This window comes from Lepidochelys kempii, chromosome 9 (genome assembly GCF_965140285.1).
Source record: "Lepidochelys kempii isolate rLepKem1 chromosome 9, rLepKem1.hap1, whole genome shotgun sequence".
Lineage (NCBI taxonomy): Eukaryota > Metazoa > Chordata > Testudines > Cheloniidae > Lepidochelys > Lepidochelys kempii.
This window is the reverse complement of record NC_136388.1, coordinates 102,604,075-102,622,047: the sequence shown is the minus strand read 5'-3', so window position 1 is coordinate 102,622,047 and position 17,973 is coordinate 102,604,075. Positions and strand designations below refer to the sequence as shown.

Below are 17,973 nucleotides of genomic sequence, written 5' to 3'. Positions count from 1 at the left end.
AGTCATTGAGTGGGTCTCTGCGAGGGCCCAAAGCACCTTTTGCACAACCCCAAAGCCACAGGGATTGTTTTTGTAGCTAACCACACTGCAAACCTGTGCCCATGACCCCTTCCCAGGTCTCTGCTCCCTTAGGGTTTGTGGCCTTGAAGAAGGAAGGCTCCCTTATGGGCTTTTCTCCTTTGAGCACTCGCTTCTGACGTGCCCAATTTGGAGGGGGAGTTATCTGAATTATGATCCCTTTTCTTCCTGGTAGCGAGCTACTGCCATCTCCACATTCCATGGCACCCTGGGCTGCTCGCTGTAGGGCAGCATTTCCTGCCTGTACCGCTCTCATGCTTTCCCTCTAGGGGACGTGGCTGATCACTGAGCACAACAGGCCTGCCAGACAGTGGGGCCCGTGAACAAAAGAGGCACTGGGTCCATCCCTGATGCTCAGAAGAAGCTCCAGCAGGGGAACAGAAACATAATCAGAGGGAGCAAGACAGACAGCAGGAGCGAAGGAAGCAAGAGCTTGGCACGTACAGTGTAGTAGGGGCAGGTCCTGCATAACAGCCTCAGAGGCTTCCATCATAGCCAACAACGGTTCCCAACCCACAAGGCAAGATCAGTGGCTGGCTGGACAGAGAGAGGCAGAGCAGTTCCCCCCACTCCTCTCAGCTGGCACTGGGGCAGAGGTTTCTAACTAGCTCTTTCCCCTACAGGTGCTGGAAGCTGTCCTTTCAATGGTGATTCCCCCCAGCCAGAGATATTGGTCTTAGGGCCTCACTTGGCCATTGCTGTAGCTTCTGTAGCTGAGTTGGCAGCTGGCCAGAGCTGTCTCTACACCCAATGATACAGTCCACTGTATCTCTTTCCTTTAAAACCCTGCCCTTGTGACCCATGCAGCATCTCAGCCAAGATGGGTCTGACCACTTGGCCCCGGTTATCATGCCATGGGCAAGGCAGACGCTGCCCCCTCTGACATGGGGCACCAGGCTGGCCATCTTTAGTATTGAGCAATCTGCACTTTGGCTCACTAGCCCCTTACTGCCAGGGGCTTGCCTGGTGGTTTAAGAGAAGCTTACTGACTAACAAACGGCCTAACTAGCCACAGAGTCACCCCAAGGGGCAGAAAAAACCAACAAGGGAAGCACAGAGGACAGTGTGTGACCTGAGCTTGCTCTACATTGAGCAAGTAGAAGGAACTGAGGGGGCCCTTGGACTCCTATAGCAGGGGAGAGAATGGAGGGTAAGTGGTCCCCATCAGACCTGGTCTCTAGGGTTTGTCCTGGCTAGGTGTGTTGGGGAGACGTGGTACCTAACTTGGTTTGATACACAGGTGAGGTGGTGGAGCTGAAGCCTACACTCCAAACTTCCTGGCCCAGCTAGTTGCAAACAGAGTCAGCTAAGAGAGGAGTTTTGGAGGGATTGTGGGTGGCTTTCCTTCCAGGTTCAGCACTACTTGAGATGTCACGATGGCCAGTGACAGAACCTTGGTGATGACTTGCAATGGATGTGTCGTGTTCTCTTTCCTACCAGAAGACAGAAGGGAATTCCTGTAAATGAATGCAAGTTGGTGGCTGAGCTATAGAAAAAGATTATTGGATTGGAGGAGCAAGTTGCGATGCTTCTAAGAAACAAAGAGGCTGAAGAATTCCTAGTCTGCCAGGTTTGGGAAACATCGGTACCCTGGGTTCACGGGAGAAAGAAGCTGGCCACAAAGGAATCGGTGAGGGAGGGAGTCAGAGAGAGTGCCTGGCAGTTGTAACCACCAGAGGCGAGAGGTCATGACAGTATTTTACACAGTTGGAGACAGATGAAGATCAGCCAACTGTGGCCACCAGAGAGAAAAAAAGCAGGAGGAATTTCACATAGCTAGAACTTTCAAATTGACTGCCAGAGGCTGGCACTGGATGACGGGCAGTGGATCATGAAATAATAGCCCTGTTCTGTTCATTCCCCTGAAGCACCTGGTATTGGCCACTTTTGGAAGAGAAGATACTCGGCTAGAGATCCACTGGTCTGACTCAGTATGGCCGTTCTTATATTCTTATACCAAGTTCTCAACGTAGAAACTATGGAAGATATCTCTTAAGATCCAGTAGTCCCAAAGGAATGGAAAGATGTACAGGACACACCTGGGCATGGCAACTTGGCCCAACCTGTAAAACATTAAACTCACCTGCAAAGAGTTTTCTAACTGTCCAAAGAAGATGGACAATCCTTGTTGGAGATTCAATACCCAGAAGAATCAGAAAAACATTCTGTAAAGGACAGGTGGACAAACTGGACAGCGTGCTCCCTTCCCAGAGCCAAGACAGGAGACCTCATTCTAAGTCTGGATAGTCTTCTGAGGTCTGTGTGGAAGGATCCACTGGTGATGATTCATAGTGGCACTAATAACACTGCATCCTGGGATATCTCACACATAGTAGATGACTTCAGGGAACTCGGAAGCAAGCTGAAGAAGAATGTCCAAGCGATCTTCTCTGAGAGCCTTCCTGTCCCACAAACAAAGGAAGACAGAAACTTCTGGAAGTGAATCGCTGGCTAGGTAAGTGGTGGAGGGCTTTAGTTTTATGGAACACTGGTCCACTTCTGTGGAAAAATGGGGCTGTATAATTTGGATGGCCTCCACCTCAGTAGAAGGGGAACTAATCTCCTTGGGGACAGGCTGGCTAAAGTTGTTGGAGTGTAGGTGTTAAACTAATAGCAAAATGTAAGGGTAAAAAGAGGGAAGATATGAGCACTCAGCAGAAAACAAGAGGTTGAGAATAAATTAATCGAGGAACTAAAGGACGTGACGAGAAGAAATTATTAAATTACCTATACACCAATGCTAGGAGTCTGAGTAACAAACAAAAGCAACTGGAATTACTCGTTTATAAGCATAAATTCAATTTGGTTGGCATTACTGAAAACTGATGGGATGTTTGGATAATTGGAATGTTACAATCAAGGTTATAACTTATTTAGGAAAGATCGAGTAGACAAAAGGGGAAGGGGAATGGCACTCTATGTCAGAAATGGCATTACCTGCTTCCGAGTCACTGATAAGCATTCAAGATCACTTTCTTTATCTCCTAATAGCTACAGCACAAGATGGGGTATTAGCTGGTGTCTGCTACAGACCATCAAATCACCGTAGGGAACAGAATGACCACCTCCTATCTATAATGTGCAGGGGGGAAAACCTGTGAGATCATGGGGAGCTTCAATGTGAGTGACGTATGCTGGAGGTCTCATGACACCAGGACTAAAAACATCCTTGGAAGTTCTAAACATTATGAATGACAATTTCCTAATTCAAAAACTTCTGCAGCCAATGGTGGGGAATTCTATATTAGACCTTGTCCTAACAGATAAAGAGGAACTGATCACAGAACTAAAAGTTAATGGTAGCATAGGTACAAGTGATCATATTTGATCACATCTATACTGTGGAAGCAGAATAAAGTCCAGATCAATTATTTTTTTAATTGGTGCTTTAACCGGGCCAATTTCACAAAGCTGAAAACAATTATCAGCCAAATCAGCTAGGAGGAAGAATGTAATCAGAAAAATGTGAATGATAATTGGGAATCATTTAAGAACAATTTACTAGGTGTCCAAAAAGCCAAAAACCCACAACTGAGGAAGAAGGCTGTGCTTGTTAAAATAACAAGCTGGTTGAGAGGGGAAGCGAAGGCAGCTGTAAAAAAATTAAAAAATAATACATAACAAATGGAAGAAAGGGAAAATTAATAGTAATGAATATAAATCAGAAGTTAGGAATTGCAAGAAATTGATAAGGGCAGTCAGCGGACACACGGAGAGATCTACAGCCAGCAGAGTTAAGAATAATAATGAGTTTTTAAAATATATTAGGAACAAAAAGAATCTGGACAACAGAATTGGTCCATTACTAGATGGAAATGGCAGAATTATCAATAATAACCAGAAAAGGCCGAAGTGTTCAATAAATATTTCTGTTCTGTATTTGGGGAAAAACCAGGCAGAATCATCAGATAGTGATGACACTTTTTTCATTCCACTAATATCTCTGGAGAATGTTAAGCCAATACTACTAAAGTTTGACATTTTAAAATCAGCAGGTCCAGATACCTTGCATCCAAGAGTTTTAAAAGAGCTAGCTGAGGAGCACGCTGAACAGTTACTGTTGATTTTCAATAAGTTTTTAAGTACTGGGAAGTTCTAGAAGACCGGAAGAAAGCTAATGTGACAATTTTTTTATAGGGCAAATGGGATGACGCAGATAATTATAGGCCTGTCAGCTCAGCATTGATCCCAGGCAAGATAATGGAATGGCTGATAAAAGATTTGATTAATGAAGAACTAAACGAGGATACAAGAAAACAATATGTGGTTTAATACGGCTAAATACAATTGTATACATCTGGGAACAAAGAATGTAGGCCATATGTAAGGGTGGGGGACTCTATCCTGGGAAACAGTGACTCAGAAAGATTTGGGAGTGGGGATGGATAATCAGCTGAACATGAGCTCCTACTTTGACACAGTGGCCAAAAGACACAATGCAATTGTGGGATGGATAAAAAAAGGTTACCTACCTTTTGTAACTGTTGTTCTTCGAGATGTTCATTCCAATAGGTGTGCGTGTGCCGCATGCATGGTCGTCGGAAGGTTTTTCCCCTAGCGGTACCTGTCGGGTCAGCTGTGGAGACCCCTTGAGTGGCGCCTTCATGGCTATGTATATAGGTCCCTGCTGACCTGCTGTCTGCTCAGTTCCTTCTTGCCAGAATACTCCGACAGAGGGGAGGTGGGCAGGATTTGGGATGGACATGAGCAACACATCTCAAAGAACAACAGTTATGAGAGGTAGGTAACCATTTTTTCTTCTTCTAGTGACTGCTCGTATGAATTCCAATAGGTGACTTCCAAGCAGTTTGCTTAGGGGAGGGGTCAGAGATCACCCGGTTGCTGAGTGCAGGACTGCCCTGCCAAAGGCTGCAGCATCCCTCGTCTGCTGGGTAATGGCGTAGCGTGACATGAAGGCGTGGATGGAAGACCACGCTGCTGCCTTGCATAGGTCCCGGACAGGGACCTGCGCCAGGAATGCTGCGGATGACGCCTGCACTCTCGTGGCGTGTGCCGTAAGCGGAGGGGCTGGAATTTTTTCCAGGTTGTAGCAAGTCCTGATACAGGACGTGATCCATGATGAAATGCGCTGGGACGAGATTGGGAGCCCCTTCAACCTTTCTGTGATTGCAATAAAGAGCTGCAGTGACTTACAAAATGGCTTTGTGTATAATAGGTAGTCCAAAACAAGGGGAATTGGCGTTAGCTGTGGTTCAGTTCCCCTCTGCAGAGACCAGATGGGAAAACACTTCCACTTTGCCAGGTACGTGGCACGAGTGGAGGGTTTCCTACTTCCCAGCAGGACCTCCCTCACTGGGTCCGAACACTGAAGCTCAAGGGGGTTCAGCCACGGCGATTCCAAACCATGAGATGGAGGGACTCCAGATTGGGGTGTTGCAGATAGCCGTGGTCCTGTGTGATGAAGGTCGGGCATTCAGGAAGTGCTACTGGTCTGTTCACTGAGAGGTTCAACAACAAGGTGAACCAGTGCTGGCGGGGCGACACTGGCGCTATGAGGATCAAGGAACTCCTGTCCCGGTGAACCTTGAGGAGGACTCTGTGTATGAGAGGGAAGGGCAGGAACGTGTACAGAGGGTGACTCGTCCATGAAAAGTGAAAGGCGTCTGCGATGGAGCCTGGGCTGTGGTTCAGGAAAAAGCAGAACCGCTGGCACTTTCTGTTGCTCCGCGTCACGAACAGGTTTATGTGGGGAGAGCCCCGTCTCTGGAAAATCGAGTGCGCGATGTCAGGCCTCAGAGAACATTGGTGACCATGGAATGAGCGTCTGAGGTGATCAGCTAGCTAGTTTTGCGCTCTCAGAAGGTGCGATGCCTCTAGGTGTATCGAGTGGGAGATATAAAAATCCCACAGCTCGAAGAACACAGCTGGAACAGGGAAGAGGAGCGAGCACCACTGTTTGTTTATCTAGAACATCACTGCAGTGTTGTCTGTCAGCACCAACACACATGCAGCCTGCAGGCAGGCCTGGAACGCTTGGCATGCCAGACAAACCACCCTCAGCTCCCTTACGTTGACGTGCAGCGATAGTTCTGTGTGGGACCATAGGCCTTGAGTTCTGGTGTTGCCCAGATGCACTCCCCAACCGACCGCCAATGCGTCCATGACAAGGGATAGCGTCGGTTGGGGTTTGGCAAAGGGTACTCCCGCACAGACTGCTTGTGGCTGCAGACACCAGTGGAGAGACACCATTGGGTCCCTCCCCAACCTGTGCACCCGTGCCAACCACGCCTGGAGGGGCTGAAGGCGTAACCTGGCATGCTGGACCATGTATGCGTAGGTTGCCATATTCCCCAACTGTTTCATGCAATTTCTGGCCGTGGTTCTGGGAAATTGGCAAAGGTTTTGGATAATGTCCATGAGTGCTTGGAAGTGCAGCTCCAGCAGGAATGCCCTGGCCTGCGTGGAGCCCAAGAGAGCCCATATGAATTCTATTCTCTGCGTTGGGGCCAGTGTGGATTTGGGCACATTCAGTATGAGGCCCAGCCTGCGAAATGTGGCCCGGGCTAGGGACACATGCTGCACAGCCCATGCTTGGAACTCGGCCTTGATGAACCAGTCATCTAGATACAGGAATACTTGCACCTGATGTTTGCGGAGGAAGGCTGCCACGACCGCCATACACTTGGTGAATAGCCAGGGAGGCACTGAGAGCCCAAACGGGAGCATCTTGAACTGATGATGCGGGCCACTGACCATGAATCTCAGGAATCGTCTGTGGGCCGTGTCATAAATATAAAGGGAAGGTGTATACTCCTTCTGTATACAGTGCTATAAAATCCCTCCTGGCCAGAGGCAAAACTCTTTCACCTGTAAAGGGTTAAGCAGCTAAGGTAACCTCGCTGGCACCTGACCCAAAATGACCAATGAGGGGACAAGATACTTTCAAATCTGGAGTGGGGGGGTGGGGGGACAGGGACAAAGGGTTTTGTCTATCTGTGTGATACCTTTGCTGGGAACAGATCAAGGATGCAAGCCCTTCAACTCCTGTAAAGTTAGTAAGTAATCTAGCTAGAAAATGCGCTAGGTTTTTTTTTTGTTTTGGCTTATAAATTCACTGTGCTGGAGGGAATGTGTATTCCTGTTTTTGTCTTTTTGTAACTTAAGGTTTTGCCTAGAGGGATTCTCTATGTTTTGAATCTGATTACCCTGTAAAGTATTTACCACCCTGGTTTTACAGAGGTGATTCTTTTATCTTTTCTTTAAATAAAATTCTTCTTTTAAGAACCTGATTGATTTTTCATTGTTCTTAAGATTCAAGGGTTTGGGTCTGTGTTCACCTGTACCAATTGGTGATAATATTATTATCAAGCCTTCCCCAGGAAAGGGGGTGTAGGGCTTGGGGGAATAGGACTCCACCAAGTGGTCCTTTCCCTGTTCTTTGTCTAAAACACTTGGTGGTGGCAGCGTTTTACCTAATCCAAGGGCAAAGACTTTGTGCCTTGGGGAAGTTTTAACCTAAGCTGGTAGAAATAAGCTTAGAGGGTCATTCATGCGGGTCCCCACATCTGTACCCTAGAGTTCAGAGTGGAGAAGGAACCTTGACAGGCCGGGATAATGGATATATGGAAGTACGCATCTTTCAAGTCGAGAGCAGCGTACCAGTCCCCTGGATCCAGGGAAAGAATGATGGTGGTCAGAGAGATCATGCAAAACTTCAGCTTCCTTATGAATGTGTTGAGAGCTCGCAGGTCCAGGATAGGCTGGAGCCCACCTTTGGCCTTGGGGATGAGGAAATAGCGGCAGTAGAACCCCTTGCCCCTGAACTCCTGAGGAACCTCCTCTATTGCCCCTAGAGCGATTGCACCTCCTGCAAGAGGAGTTGCTTATGAGAAGGGTCCCTGAAGAGGGACGGGGAAGGGAGGGTACAGAATTGGATTCACAAAGGCGGGATAAGGATCCGAGACTGAAGCTGATGCTCTGTCCTTGGGCGCATCTTTAAAGGTTTGGCTTCAGGCCCGGGGGCTGTTTGGCTGAACCCTGGCCTTGGCCTGAGGAGGATTGTGGCAGGTGCCTCCTATTATTTCTGCCCCATCTCCTGGATGAGTCTCACCTTGGAGGCCCAGAGTAGAAGCGGGACGGGGGCTGAGGCTTAAAAGGCTCTTCGAGGTGCAGGGGTGTGCATCCCCAAAGACTTCAAAGTTGACTGCGAGTCCTTAAGGCTGTGCAGGCGAGAGTCCGTATTTTGGGCAAACAGGCCCGCACTGTCAAAGGGGAGGTCCTGAATTCTGTTCTGGACCTCAGCTGGTATTCCCGAGACCTAGGACCACTCACTGCGTCTCATTGTAATGGCGGTGGCCATGGTACGACCTGCCAAGTGTGCCGCGTCTAATGCGGCCTGGAGGGAGATTCTGGAGACCACCTGCCCTCCTCAAGGAGCGCCCTAAACTCCTTGCATGAGTCAGCCAGGAGTAACTCCTGGAACTTTGCCAATGAGCTCTAAGCATAGTGGCTGAGTACCGCTTGCTGGTTGGCCACTTAAAGCTGGAGCCCCCCGGTCGAGCAGACCTTCCGGCTGAAAAGGTCCGGCTTCCTAGTGTCCCGTGACTTACATGTGGGACCCAGCTGTCCTTGCCGCTCTTTGTGGTTTGCCGCATTGACCACCAGAGTCCCCGGCTGGGGGTGGGTGAAAAGGTGTTCGTACCCTTTCTGCGGCACAAAATATCGTCTTTCCACCCCTTTAGCAGTGGGTGGTATAGAGGCTGGAGTCTGCCAGAGCACCTTAGTGGTGTTTTGGATTGTTCTTATGAGGGGCAAGGCCACCCTAGAAGGACCCTCCAGGGCGAGGATGTCCACCACCAGGTCAGAGTCCTCCATGACCGCCTCTGCCTGGAGATTGAGGTTTAGGGCCATCCTCCTAAGAAGGTCCTGGTGTCCATTGCCGGTAGGGTGGTGGTGGTGCCGGCCACCACCTCATCTTGCGAGGAGAGGGACCGCAGGACAGGGTCTCCTGCCCTTCCGGCTCTCTGGAAGCTGGGTCAGGTACCTCGGAGCCTCCCGTGACTGGAGCTGGCTCCAGTGTACTGATGGCGCTGGTTCGGGTGCTGCGCCTGAGCGTGAGTGCCCAGAGTCCCCGTCACGTGCCCTGGGGGTTTGGCAAGCCAGCAACGTGGCTGCGGGGGGGGGACGGGGTGCAGATGCCACTGATGTTGGCCTGGAGCCCTGACCCTGAGCCTGGTGGTAGGCCCAAGGGGTCCAAAAAGGCCATTGTACTGGGCCCTGCCACTGGGGCGGCCAGGTGACCGCCGGTGCCGATGACGCCACTGGTCTGCGGTGTCGGGACTGGCAGCAGGAGTGGCTGTGCTGCGACAGAGAAGACTCAGCACCTGTACTCAGACGAGCAGTCTGTGCCCGGCCACGGGGGGCAGAGCTGGATGGTGCCGGGGAGCAGCACAGGGGAGACGGGGAGCGGTGCTGTACCATCATGGGCTTGCCGCGATGATGAACCAGAGGCGGTGCTGCCGCAAAGGGTGCCGGAGCCACGTGCGGTGCCGGGCTGGACGTGGTCTTGCGCTGCCTCACAGGTGTCCAGCTTGGAGGTAAGGTCAAGCTCTTCCTCCAGATCCTCCTGAGACGGGGAGTCCATCAGCACGGGACTTGAGGGGCCTCCCGCTGGGACGGAGTCGACGGTGTCAGGTCTTGAGGCCCAGGCCATGGGTGTCCCGCTGGAGGATGCACCCCGCTGGAATCCCCTCGCGGCTTCTTGACAGAGGAACGACCCCTGTCCGCCTTCTTTTTCTTATGCGGCAGTGGGGACTGCGAGCGGTGCCGCCTGGTGGCAATGGCCTTAAGGGCTGGGGAGCGGCACCGGTGCTCCTTGGAGGAGTCCTTCCTCGGTGCCAGGACATCCCCCACCGAGGCCAGGGTGCTGCACACCGATGATGCCGGTACTGCTGCCGGTACCGGTTGCGGGCGGAGGGTCAACTCCATCAGGAGGAGCTTCAAAAGATAGTCCGGCGCTCTCTTAGTCCTGGGTCTGAAGCTCCTGCAAATTGGTCCACTTATCTGTCTGACGGCCCTCTCCTAAACCCTTGAGACAGGCAGCATGGGGATCACCTGTGGGAATAGGTTTCGCACACCTCTCGCACGCCTTAAACCCTTGAGACCGAGGCACGCCCTGGTGCCTGGGGATACTAGGACCGGGTTGGGGGGGGAAAGCCCCCCAAAGTAAGTCCAACTACTCTACAAACTAATATATCACAAACTAACAACTATATACAACTAAGAAAAGGGAACCACTAGGTAGGCTCTTGCGAATGCAAGAGACTGACCTGCTCCAACGACCGTCACTGGCAGTAAGAAGGAACTGAGCAGGCGGTGGGTCGGCAGGGACCCATATACATTGCCATGAAGGCGTCACTCCAGGGGTCTCCACAGCCGACCCGACGGGTACCGCCAGGGGAAAAACTTTCTGATGACCGTGCATGTGGCACACACGCACACCTATTGGAATGGACATGAGCAATCACTCGAAGAAGAGACAGGGAATCTCAAGTAGGAGTAGAGAGGTTATCTTATCTCTATATTTGGCACTGCTGTGACCAATACTGGAATATTGTGCCCATGTCTGGTGCTCACAATTCAAGAAGGATGTTGATAAATTGGAGAGGGTTCAGAGATGTCACGAGAATGATTAAAGGATTAGAAAACATGCCTTATAGTGACAGACCCCAGCAGCTCAATCTATTTAGCATAACAAAGAGAAGGTTAAGGGGTGACTTGATTACAGTCTATAAGTACCTACATGGAGAACAAATATTTAACAATGGACTCTTCAATCTTCAATCAGACAAAGGTACATGACCCAATGACTGGAAGATAAAGCTAGATAAATTCAGACTGGAAATAGGGCGTAATTTTTTAACAGAGGGAGTAATTAACCATTGGAACAGCTTACTGAGGGTCATAATGGATTCTCCATAGGAGGTCATATTAGATGATCACAATGGTCCATGTAGTAGGAAGAGAGTCTGAGACATAAACCCTTGTATCAGAGGCCTCGTATGAGGCAGGACCTGCTCACAGAATCTGGCAAGAACAGGGCTAATACTGCAGAAATACACACTCCTAAGAAGCACTAAGCACAGAATATTCACACAAACACATCCCGCTATCAAGTGGTACCAAAACATCCTGATGTCAAGGATGGTTCAAAAATGTTCTCCAAGGGTAACAGGAACATACTGATCCCTCCTAAAAGATAAGGTCAGGATAACAGTACATAATTGAGATGTTTTGATTGAACCAACATGTACAAGGTGATAATTAGGCACATCAGGGGGCAGTGACTAACTATGTCAGAGGCAGTAAGTAACTTGTTTGTATCAGGGTATAAAGATGCATCGAGAGAGTATCTTTGTCCAGCTGAGGGGGGAATGAAAAGTCCCACCATTCACTGAACCACGTCCATTGTCACCAGTATACTTGTCTTAGTATCCTTGTAGAGTCTGCCAGGTGCTATTACCGTGCTTTGTTGACAATAAACCTGGCCTAGTGCCTTCGTACCTTAACAGATCTTGTGGTCATTGGGCAGTTTGCTCAAGGTCTGCTGTGCTGGCTGTCTGCGCAGAGCTGAGGCAGCACACAGGAAGAACACACACACACATACAGCCAAACATCTGACCACAGTTCCTTCTGGCCTTAGAATCTATCTTGAAAGTTTACATGAGGTCTAGAATGCGTTAACTGCCACCTCACCTCCTTCCTAGACACCTTTTATCCTCGCCAGGACAAACCCTAGCAGGTTCAGGATCCTGGCTGCACAGGCATCTTGATCCCACCAGCGGAAGTGTGCAGGGACCATTTGTTCTCCGTGGATTGGTAACAAGACACTGCTGCTTAAAGGGCAGCTCTGAATCACTATCAAAACTCTCCTCCCAACTAGTGAGCATAGGGAGAGAACAACCTGGGCAAAACATGCGAGCAAGAGATGAGAGACCCGTTCCACACACAAACCTAGTGAGGCTGAACAATGCACTTATTCAGGAGCAGGAAAGGTGCAGACTACAGTTCTTGAGATTTGGTGTATATAGTTCGCTGGGCCCTATATGGGAGTAGTTCAGGGCAGGGTCTGTGGGAATGCAGGGGAATCGGGAAAGGGATCATGTCAGGGTCACGGGGCTCAGACTCTGAACACACACGTATGCGTGTGCACACACACACACACACCCCTTTCGCAAAGTAAGCTCTCTGTATTTGTCTGAGGACGTCTGCAATACAGGGTTTCATCTGGTATAAATAAAGTACAAAATCTTACAATGTCTTAATCATTATTTTAACAAAAATACTAAAAACTGAGTAAAAACTGAAACCAAAGGGGGAGGGGAGACTACCAAGCACATGGGATCTCCATAAACCTTTGTAGAAACCGGAGTAAAAACATTTTCTCTTTATGATAAAAATCACTCCCTCCCTTCCAAGAAGGGCAGCTGCAGAACACGGAGCCTGGGCAGGTGCCCCAGGGACAGAGGGGTTGGGAACAGCCCCCAATGCGGGAGGCTGTATCCAGTCCACAGTGATGTCTCCCTCCTGGCTCAGTAGCGTCCAAATGGGTTGTTGTTCTGCTGTGGCTGTGTATCTGTTCAGATCAAACACAGAGTTAGACAATCACAGGATTCTGGTCCAGCTAGGAGATGCCCATCAGCTCTGCAATTCAGAGTCTGATTGTGAAGAGGAGGGGTTAGGTAGGCAAGAGAAGGGGCTACTCGGGTCTTAGACTGGGACACTGCACCTCTGTATCACTTGTGGCACTTGATGCTCTGCTCAGATGCCACACACTCTGATGCCAGCTCCTGGGGCTTAGGATAGCAGTACTATCAAAATTCCACTTGCTCCTGGAAAGGTGGGGATAAATTGTGTCAAACCCAGCCCTCTACGCCTCTTCTGCTCAGCTCCACACTGGTCCTTGGTGTGAAATAGGTGTGGAACAATGTGTCACTGAAAGGGAGCGGGTAGCTGCCTAGGTGATGAGGTTGGAAGTTGAATTATCGTCTGGGCTTTTCTCTTTTAAACAGAACACCTGTAACCCTAGTTCTGTGCAGCACCCCCGCCATACAGAAACCCAAACACTGTTACCGCCACCACCAGGTGCGTGCACAGTATGAGCTGCGCTGGGCCAGCTAACTACCCTGGAGTTCCCACCAATCATCTAACCTGAAGAAAACTTGGGAACTTCAGCTAGTGCAGAATTCAGAGGCTCACATCACCCAGGAGCATGTCATCAGTGCTCATAGACCACACTGGTTCCCACTTACTATCCAGCTGCTGGTTTCAAGACCTATCTAGCTTGACAGCAGGCAACCTTAGAGACCTGCCTCCCCTCGAACTCCAGACCAACTCGGATGCTCTTGCTGATCATCTTTAGATGCAGTGTGCTCCAGGATTGGCTCCTGACTACAGGACTCACTAGCCCTGTGGGGCCAGACTTCCATGACTTGTTGGTTTACTAGTGAGAGGGAGCATTCAGAGTCTGTCATTCCATTACAAAAGCCAGCCATACAGCATGCTGCTGGGCAGGCCCTCAGCAGGAGGGCAGGGCAAACCCAGCCCCAGCCCCAACCCCACACTGGGAAAGCCTGCTGGTAACTGGGGCATTGGAGAGATTTTTTTTCCTCCTCTACAAGTATTTTAGTCAAAGTCACTGCTCATGAAGGCATCAACCTGACAGTCCTGGAGACTAACGGTACAGCACAGACAACAGCAGCGCAAGCGTCTCCTGCCCCAGGTCTCATCCTGAGCTGGACAGGGAGGAGCATGGCTCACCCGATGCTTTGTGCTCTCTGCTGAGACTAACCACAATGGGAGTGAGCTGTGCCAAGTGCGATGGTGCTTCCTGCTACGGGGATGTGTGCACTTGGAACACAGCAGTCTCCAAGACACACTCTAGCTGGGATATGTCACTGAGGTTTATCCCTAGCTGCAGCCTCTTTCACACAGCAAGGAGGTTGCAAGGTTTCTGCTGGATACAAGACCTTGCCCCAGTTACAGCAATATGATCTACATGGGAGCATGCCCAAAGGCTCTCGGAAACTCCAGCTAGAGAAACAGGAGCAACCCTTGGAGTGGTGCTTCTCACAGGGAACATCATACACCTTTGCTCTGGGATCTGACTGGCCCCACGTTCACTGCGGTGCAATCTGGGGGGATGGTTTTACTCTATAAAGACCTTTATGATTTAAGGCCTGTCTACACTACAACTTTAAACTCAGTGGGTAACCAGTTAGTGACATGGCCAGCTTGAAACAAGGCTTGTGTCTGTGCACAACACACTCACTACTCAGGGAGGCATTGGCATTACATGCCAGTGTAACCAGTATGGCTGGTCCTCCCTTCTTTTCCACTCTGCCAGGGGCAATGCATTCTGGGATGCCATACAAGCTGCTGGTGCCACGCGGTGTGTGTCCTCCAGGCACTCGCCCCACCCCGAGGCCCTGTGGAAGAGCAGCTCGGACTTTCAGGAATGCACCGATATGGGAGGCAGCACAGTAGGTAAGTCCACACAGCAGCGCTTTACACAGCTTCGCCCTGTGTATGTAACCGGGACAGAGGAGAGATTCACGAGCTGGTTACGAAACTTATTAGAGGCAGCCTCTCTCTGTACTTCCAACACTATCCCCTGGAGCCACGTGCACTAGAAGCCCCTCAGATTGGACTAACTGGGGGCACTCAGCCCTAGAATTCACTTCCTCCACTGCAGAGGAGGGCATGCTGCAAGGCTTAAGCTGTTTGCTCAGGCATTCTCAGAGGGACCAGGGCGATACGTGGTCAGGCTGATGGATAGTATTACTGTTGGGCTGTTATTTAGTGTGGACTTTTCTGGAGGCTGATTATAAATGCACTTTTTACATAGGAAAGATAAAACACGACTTCTGCAGTGGCATAAGCGTTCCTGGTGCTTTTAAGACAAAGAAAGTCACAGGCCGTCCCCCATGAAGTGCACATTCTAGGGATCTATGGAAAGAAACCCAATCAACCAAGTCCACACAAGACTACCACATGGTTGGTACTGAGCACTGCCAGATTTCTTCCTGGAGTCTAGAAGTGAAAGGCTCCATAACCCAATCAGGCAACCAGTCCTGTCAAGAAACAGGGTGGAAATGGTGGCCTTAGAAGGGAAAAGGACCATTTACCCCAGTCACCAGCCACCCTGCGCCTCTGAATTCTTTTTCTTGACTGTTACTATGGCTCTCAACACCTTGGAAAACTCTGCAATCTCACTTGCATCGCACTGGCTCAGTGTATAACGCAGCCTCAGTGAAGCATACACAGGCACGGGAAGGAATATGTCACAGCCCATAAAGGAATATCTAATAGTTCCTGCAGTCACAGCCTCATAAGAAAAATAATGTATAGATACTGGGATTCAAAGGAAGAATTTAGTAGGAGCCGGAATCCAATTTTAAATTGTATTTAGAAGACTGCAAAGTGATGGCATTGCTGTGTTAGATGAACCATAGAATATCAGGGTTGGAAGGGACCTCAGGAGATCATCTAGTCCAACCCCCTGCTCAAAGCAGGACCAATCCCCAATTTTTGCCCCAGATCCCTAAATGGCCCATGCAAGGATTGAACTCACAACCCTGGGTTTAGCAGGCCAATGCTCAAACCACTGAGCTACCCCTCCCTTTTGCTGCACTGAGATGTGGTCACTTCGGGCAGGGTTCAATACACCTGGGCAAAGCCATGGCTGGGCTGCGTCCTGGGAAGTAAGGCAGCATATGTTTGCATCCAGCATTCCTTTGGGGAGGGCTCTGGCTTGGGTGTTTAATAGTTCAATTGCCAGTTTTATTATATCAAATTACTGACGTGATCTGTACAACAGCAGGGTGGTCTGGAGGGATACACCGCCCTGCTGGGGCTCAGGCAGCATCCCACATGGCAGTGCTCAATAAAAAGAAGTCTCTCACTGACCATGCCCTGAATAAAGCACCTCCCTGGCTGCCCCGGTAGGCACGAGCTCCAGAATTTATACTCCTGCTGGGATCGTTGGGAGCCAGCAACGACGGAGTGGTACATCCAGAAAAGCAGACCTGACACGTTTGGGAGAGCTGCCCGACAGCCTCCACAGACACTGCTGCCCTGGCCCCTCTATCTGCAACAGGTCTACACGGTTGCTCACTTGGTTGGGAGTACTTTGTGCTCCTCTCTCTGCCTGCGGCCCTGGTACTGCTAACAATAGAACATAGGAATGGCCACACTGGATCAGACTAATGGTCCATCTAGCCCAGTATCCTGTCTTCTGAAAGTGGCCACTGCCAGGTGCGTCAGAGGGAATGAACAGAGCAGGGCAGTTAATGCATGATCCAAACTCAGCTTCTGGCAATCAGAGGCTTAGGGACACCCAGACATGTGGTTGCATCCCTGACCATCTTGGATAATAGCCATGATGGACCTGTTCTCCATTAACTTACCTAATTCTTTTTTGAACATTGTTATAGTTTTGACCTTCACAACATCCCCTGGCAATGAGTTCCACAGGTTGACTGTGCTTTGAGTGAAGAAGTACTTCCTGATGTTGGTTTTAAACCTGCGGCCTATTAATTTTATTGGGTAATACCTGGTTCTTGTGTTATGGGAAGAGATAACTAACACGTCCCTAGTCACTTTCTCCCCCCAGTCATGATTTTATAGACCTCTCTCATATCCACCATCCACCCCCCACCCCACCCATCATCTCTTTTCCCAGCTGAACAGTCCCAGTCTTTTTGATCTCTCCTCGTGTGGAAGCTGATCCAGGCCCGTAATGATTTCCGTTGCCTCTCTCTGTACTTTTTCCATTTCTAATACATCTTTTTTGAGATGGGGAAACCAGAACTGCACATAGTATTCAAGGTGTGGGCGTACCATGGATATATACAGTGGCATTATGATATTTACTGTCTTACTAGCTATCCCTCTCCCAATGGTTCCATTCTGTTCGCTTTTTTGACCTCTATTGCACTTTGAGTGGATGTTTTCAGAGAACGATCCACAATGACTCCAAGGTCTCTTTCCTGAGTGGTAACAGCTAATTTAGATTCCATCATTTGGTATGAATAGTTGGGATTATGTTTTTCAATGTGCATTAATTTGCATTTAGCAACAATAAATTTAATCTGCCATTTTCTTGCCTGGTCATCAGTTTTATGAGATTCCCTTTGTAACTCTTTGCAGTCTGCCTGGGACTTAACTATCTCAAGTAACTTTGTATCGTCTGAAAACTTGGCCACCTCACTGTTTACCCATTTTTCCAGATTATTTATGAATATGTTTAACAGTAATGGTCCCAGTAAAGATCCCTGAGGGACACCACTATTTACCTCTTTCCATTCTGAAAACTGACCATTTATCTCTACCCTTTGTTTCCTGTCTTTTAACCAGTTACTGATGTATGAGAGGACCTACCCTCTTATCCCATGACAGCTTACTTTGCTTACGAGCCTTTGGTGAGGGTCCTTGTCAAAGGCTTTCAGAAAGTCTAAGTACACTATACCCACTGGATCCCTCTTGCCCACATTTCTTGATCCCCTCAGAGAACTCTAACAGATTGGTGAGCCATGCTTTCCCTTTACAAAGTCATGTTGGCTCTTCCCCAACGACCTGTGGTCACAGTGAGATGGTGTGTAAAGAGACAGGGGAGCGGGGTCTTGCCCGCCCCCAGCTATCACTTTACACTAGGACCAGTTCTATGGAGAGACACACACTTTGGGCGGGGCAAGGGGAACGAGGAGTGCTGGTTTCTTACTAGAGAGTTGCTGCTGAAGCTGTCGGACCAGGGCAGCCGTTTGCTGCTGCTGCTGCGTCTGCTGGAGGCCCTGGCGCTGGAACTAGAGAGAGAGAAACCTGGTGAGCGAGAGCCGCTAGGCTGGTGGGGACTCAGCCCTCGCGCAGGCAGCCAGC

The 17,973-nt window shown here is 49.6% G+C and overlaps 1 protein-coding gene across 4 annotated transcripts in view; it reads right to left on the bottom strand.

Moving 5' to 3' along the window:
* Positions 1 to 12,267: 12,267 nt before the first annotated feature.
* MED12 (mediator complex subunit 12) overlaps positions 12,268 to 17,973 on the bottom strand; it is a 76,652-nt gene continuing 70,946 nt past the window's right edge. For 3 of the 4 annotated variants that reach the window (XR_012160650.2, XR_012160651.2, XR_012160652.2), the window contains exons 43-45: positions 17,819 to 17,900; positions 14,369 to 14,619; positions 12,268 to 12,673 (exon numbers count right to left, since the gene is read on the bottom strand). Coding sequence is in view for 1 of the 4 variants with exons in the window: in XM_073358645.1 (XP_073214746.1) it covers positions 12,630 to 12,673; positions 17,819 to 17,900 (126 nt within the window). In the remaining 3 variants the exon portion in view is untranslated. The remainder of the gene's footprint in view (positions 12,674 to 14,368; positions 14,620 to 17,818; positions 17,901 to 17,973) is intronic. The other variant, XM_073358645.1, reaches the window with a different exon arrangement.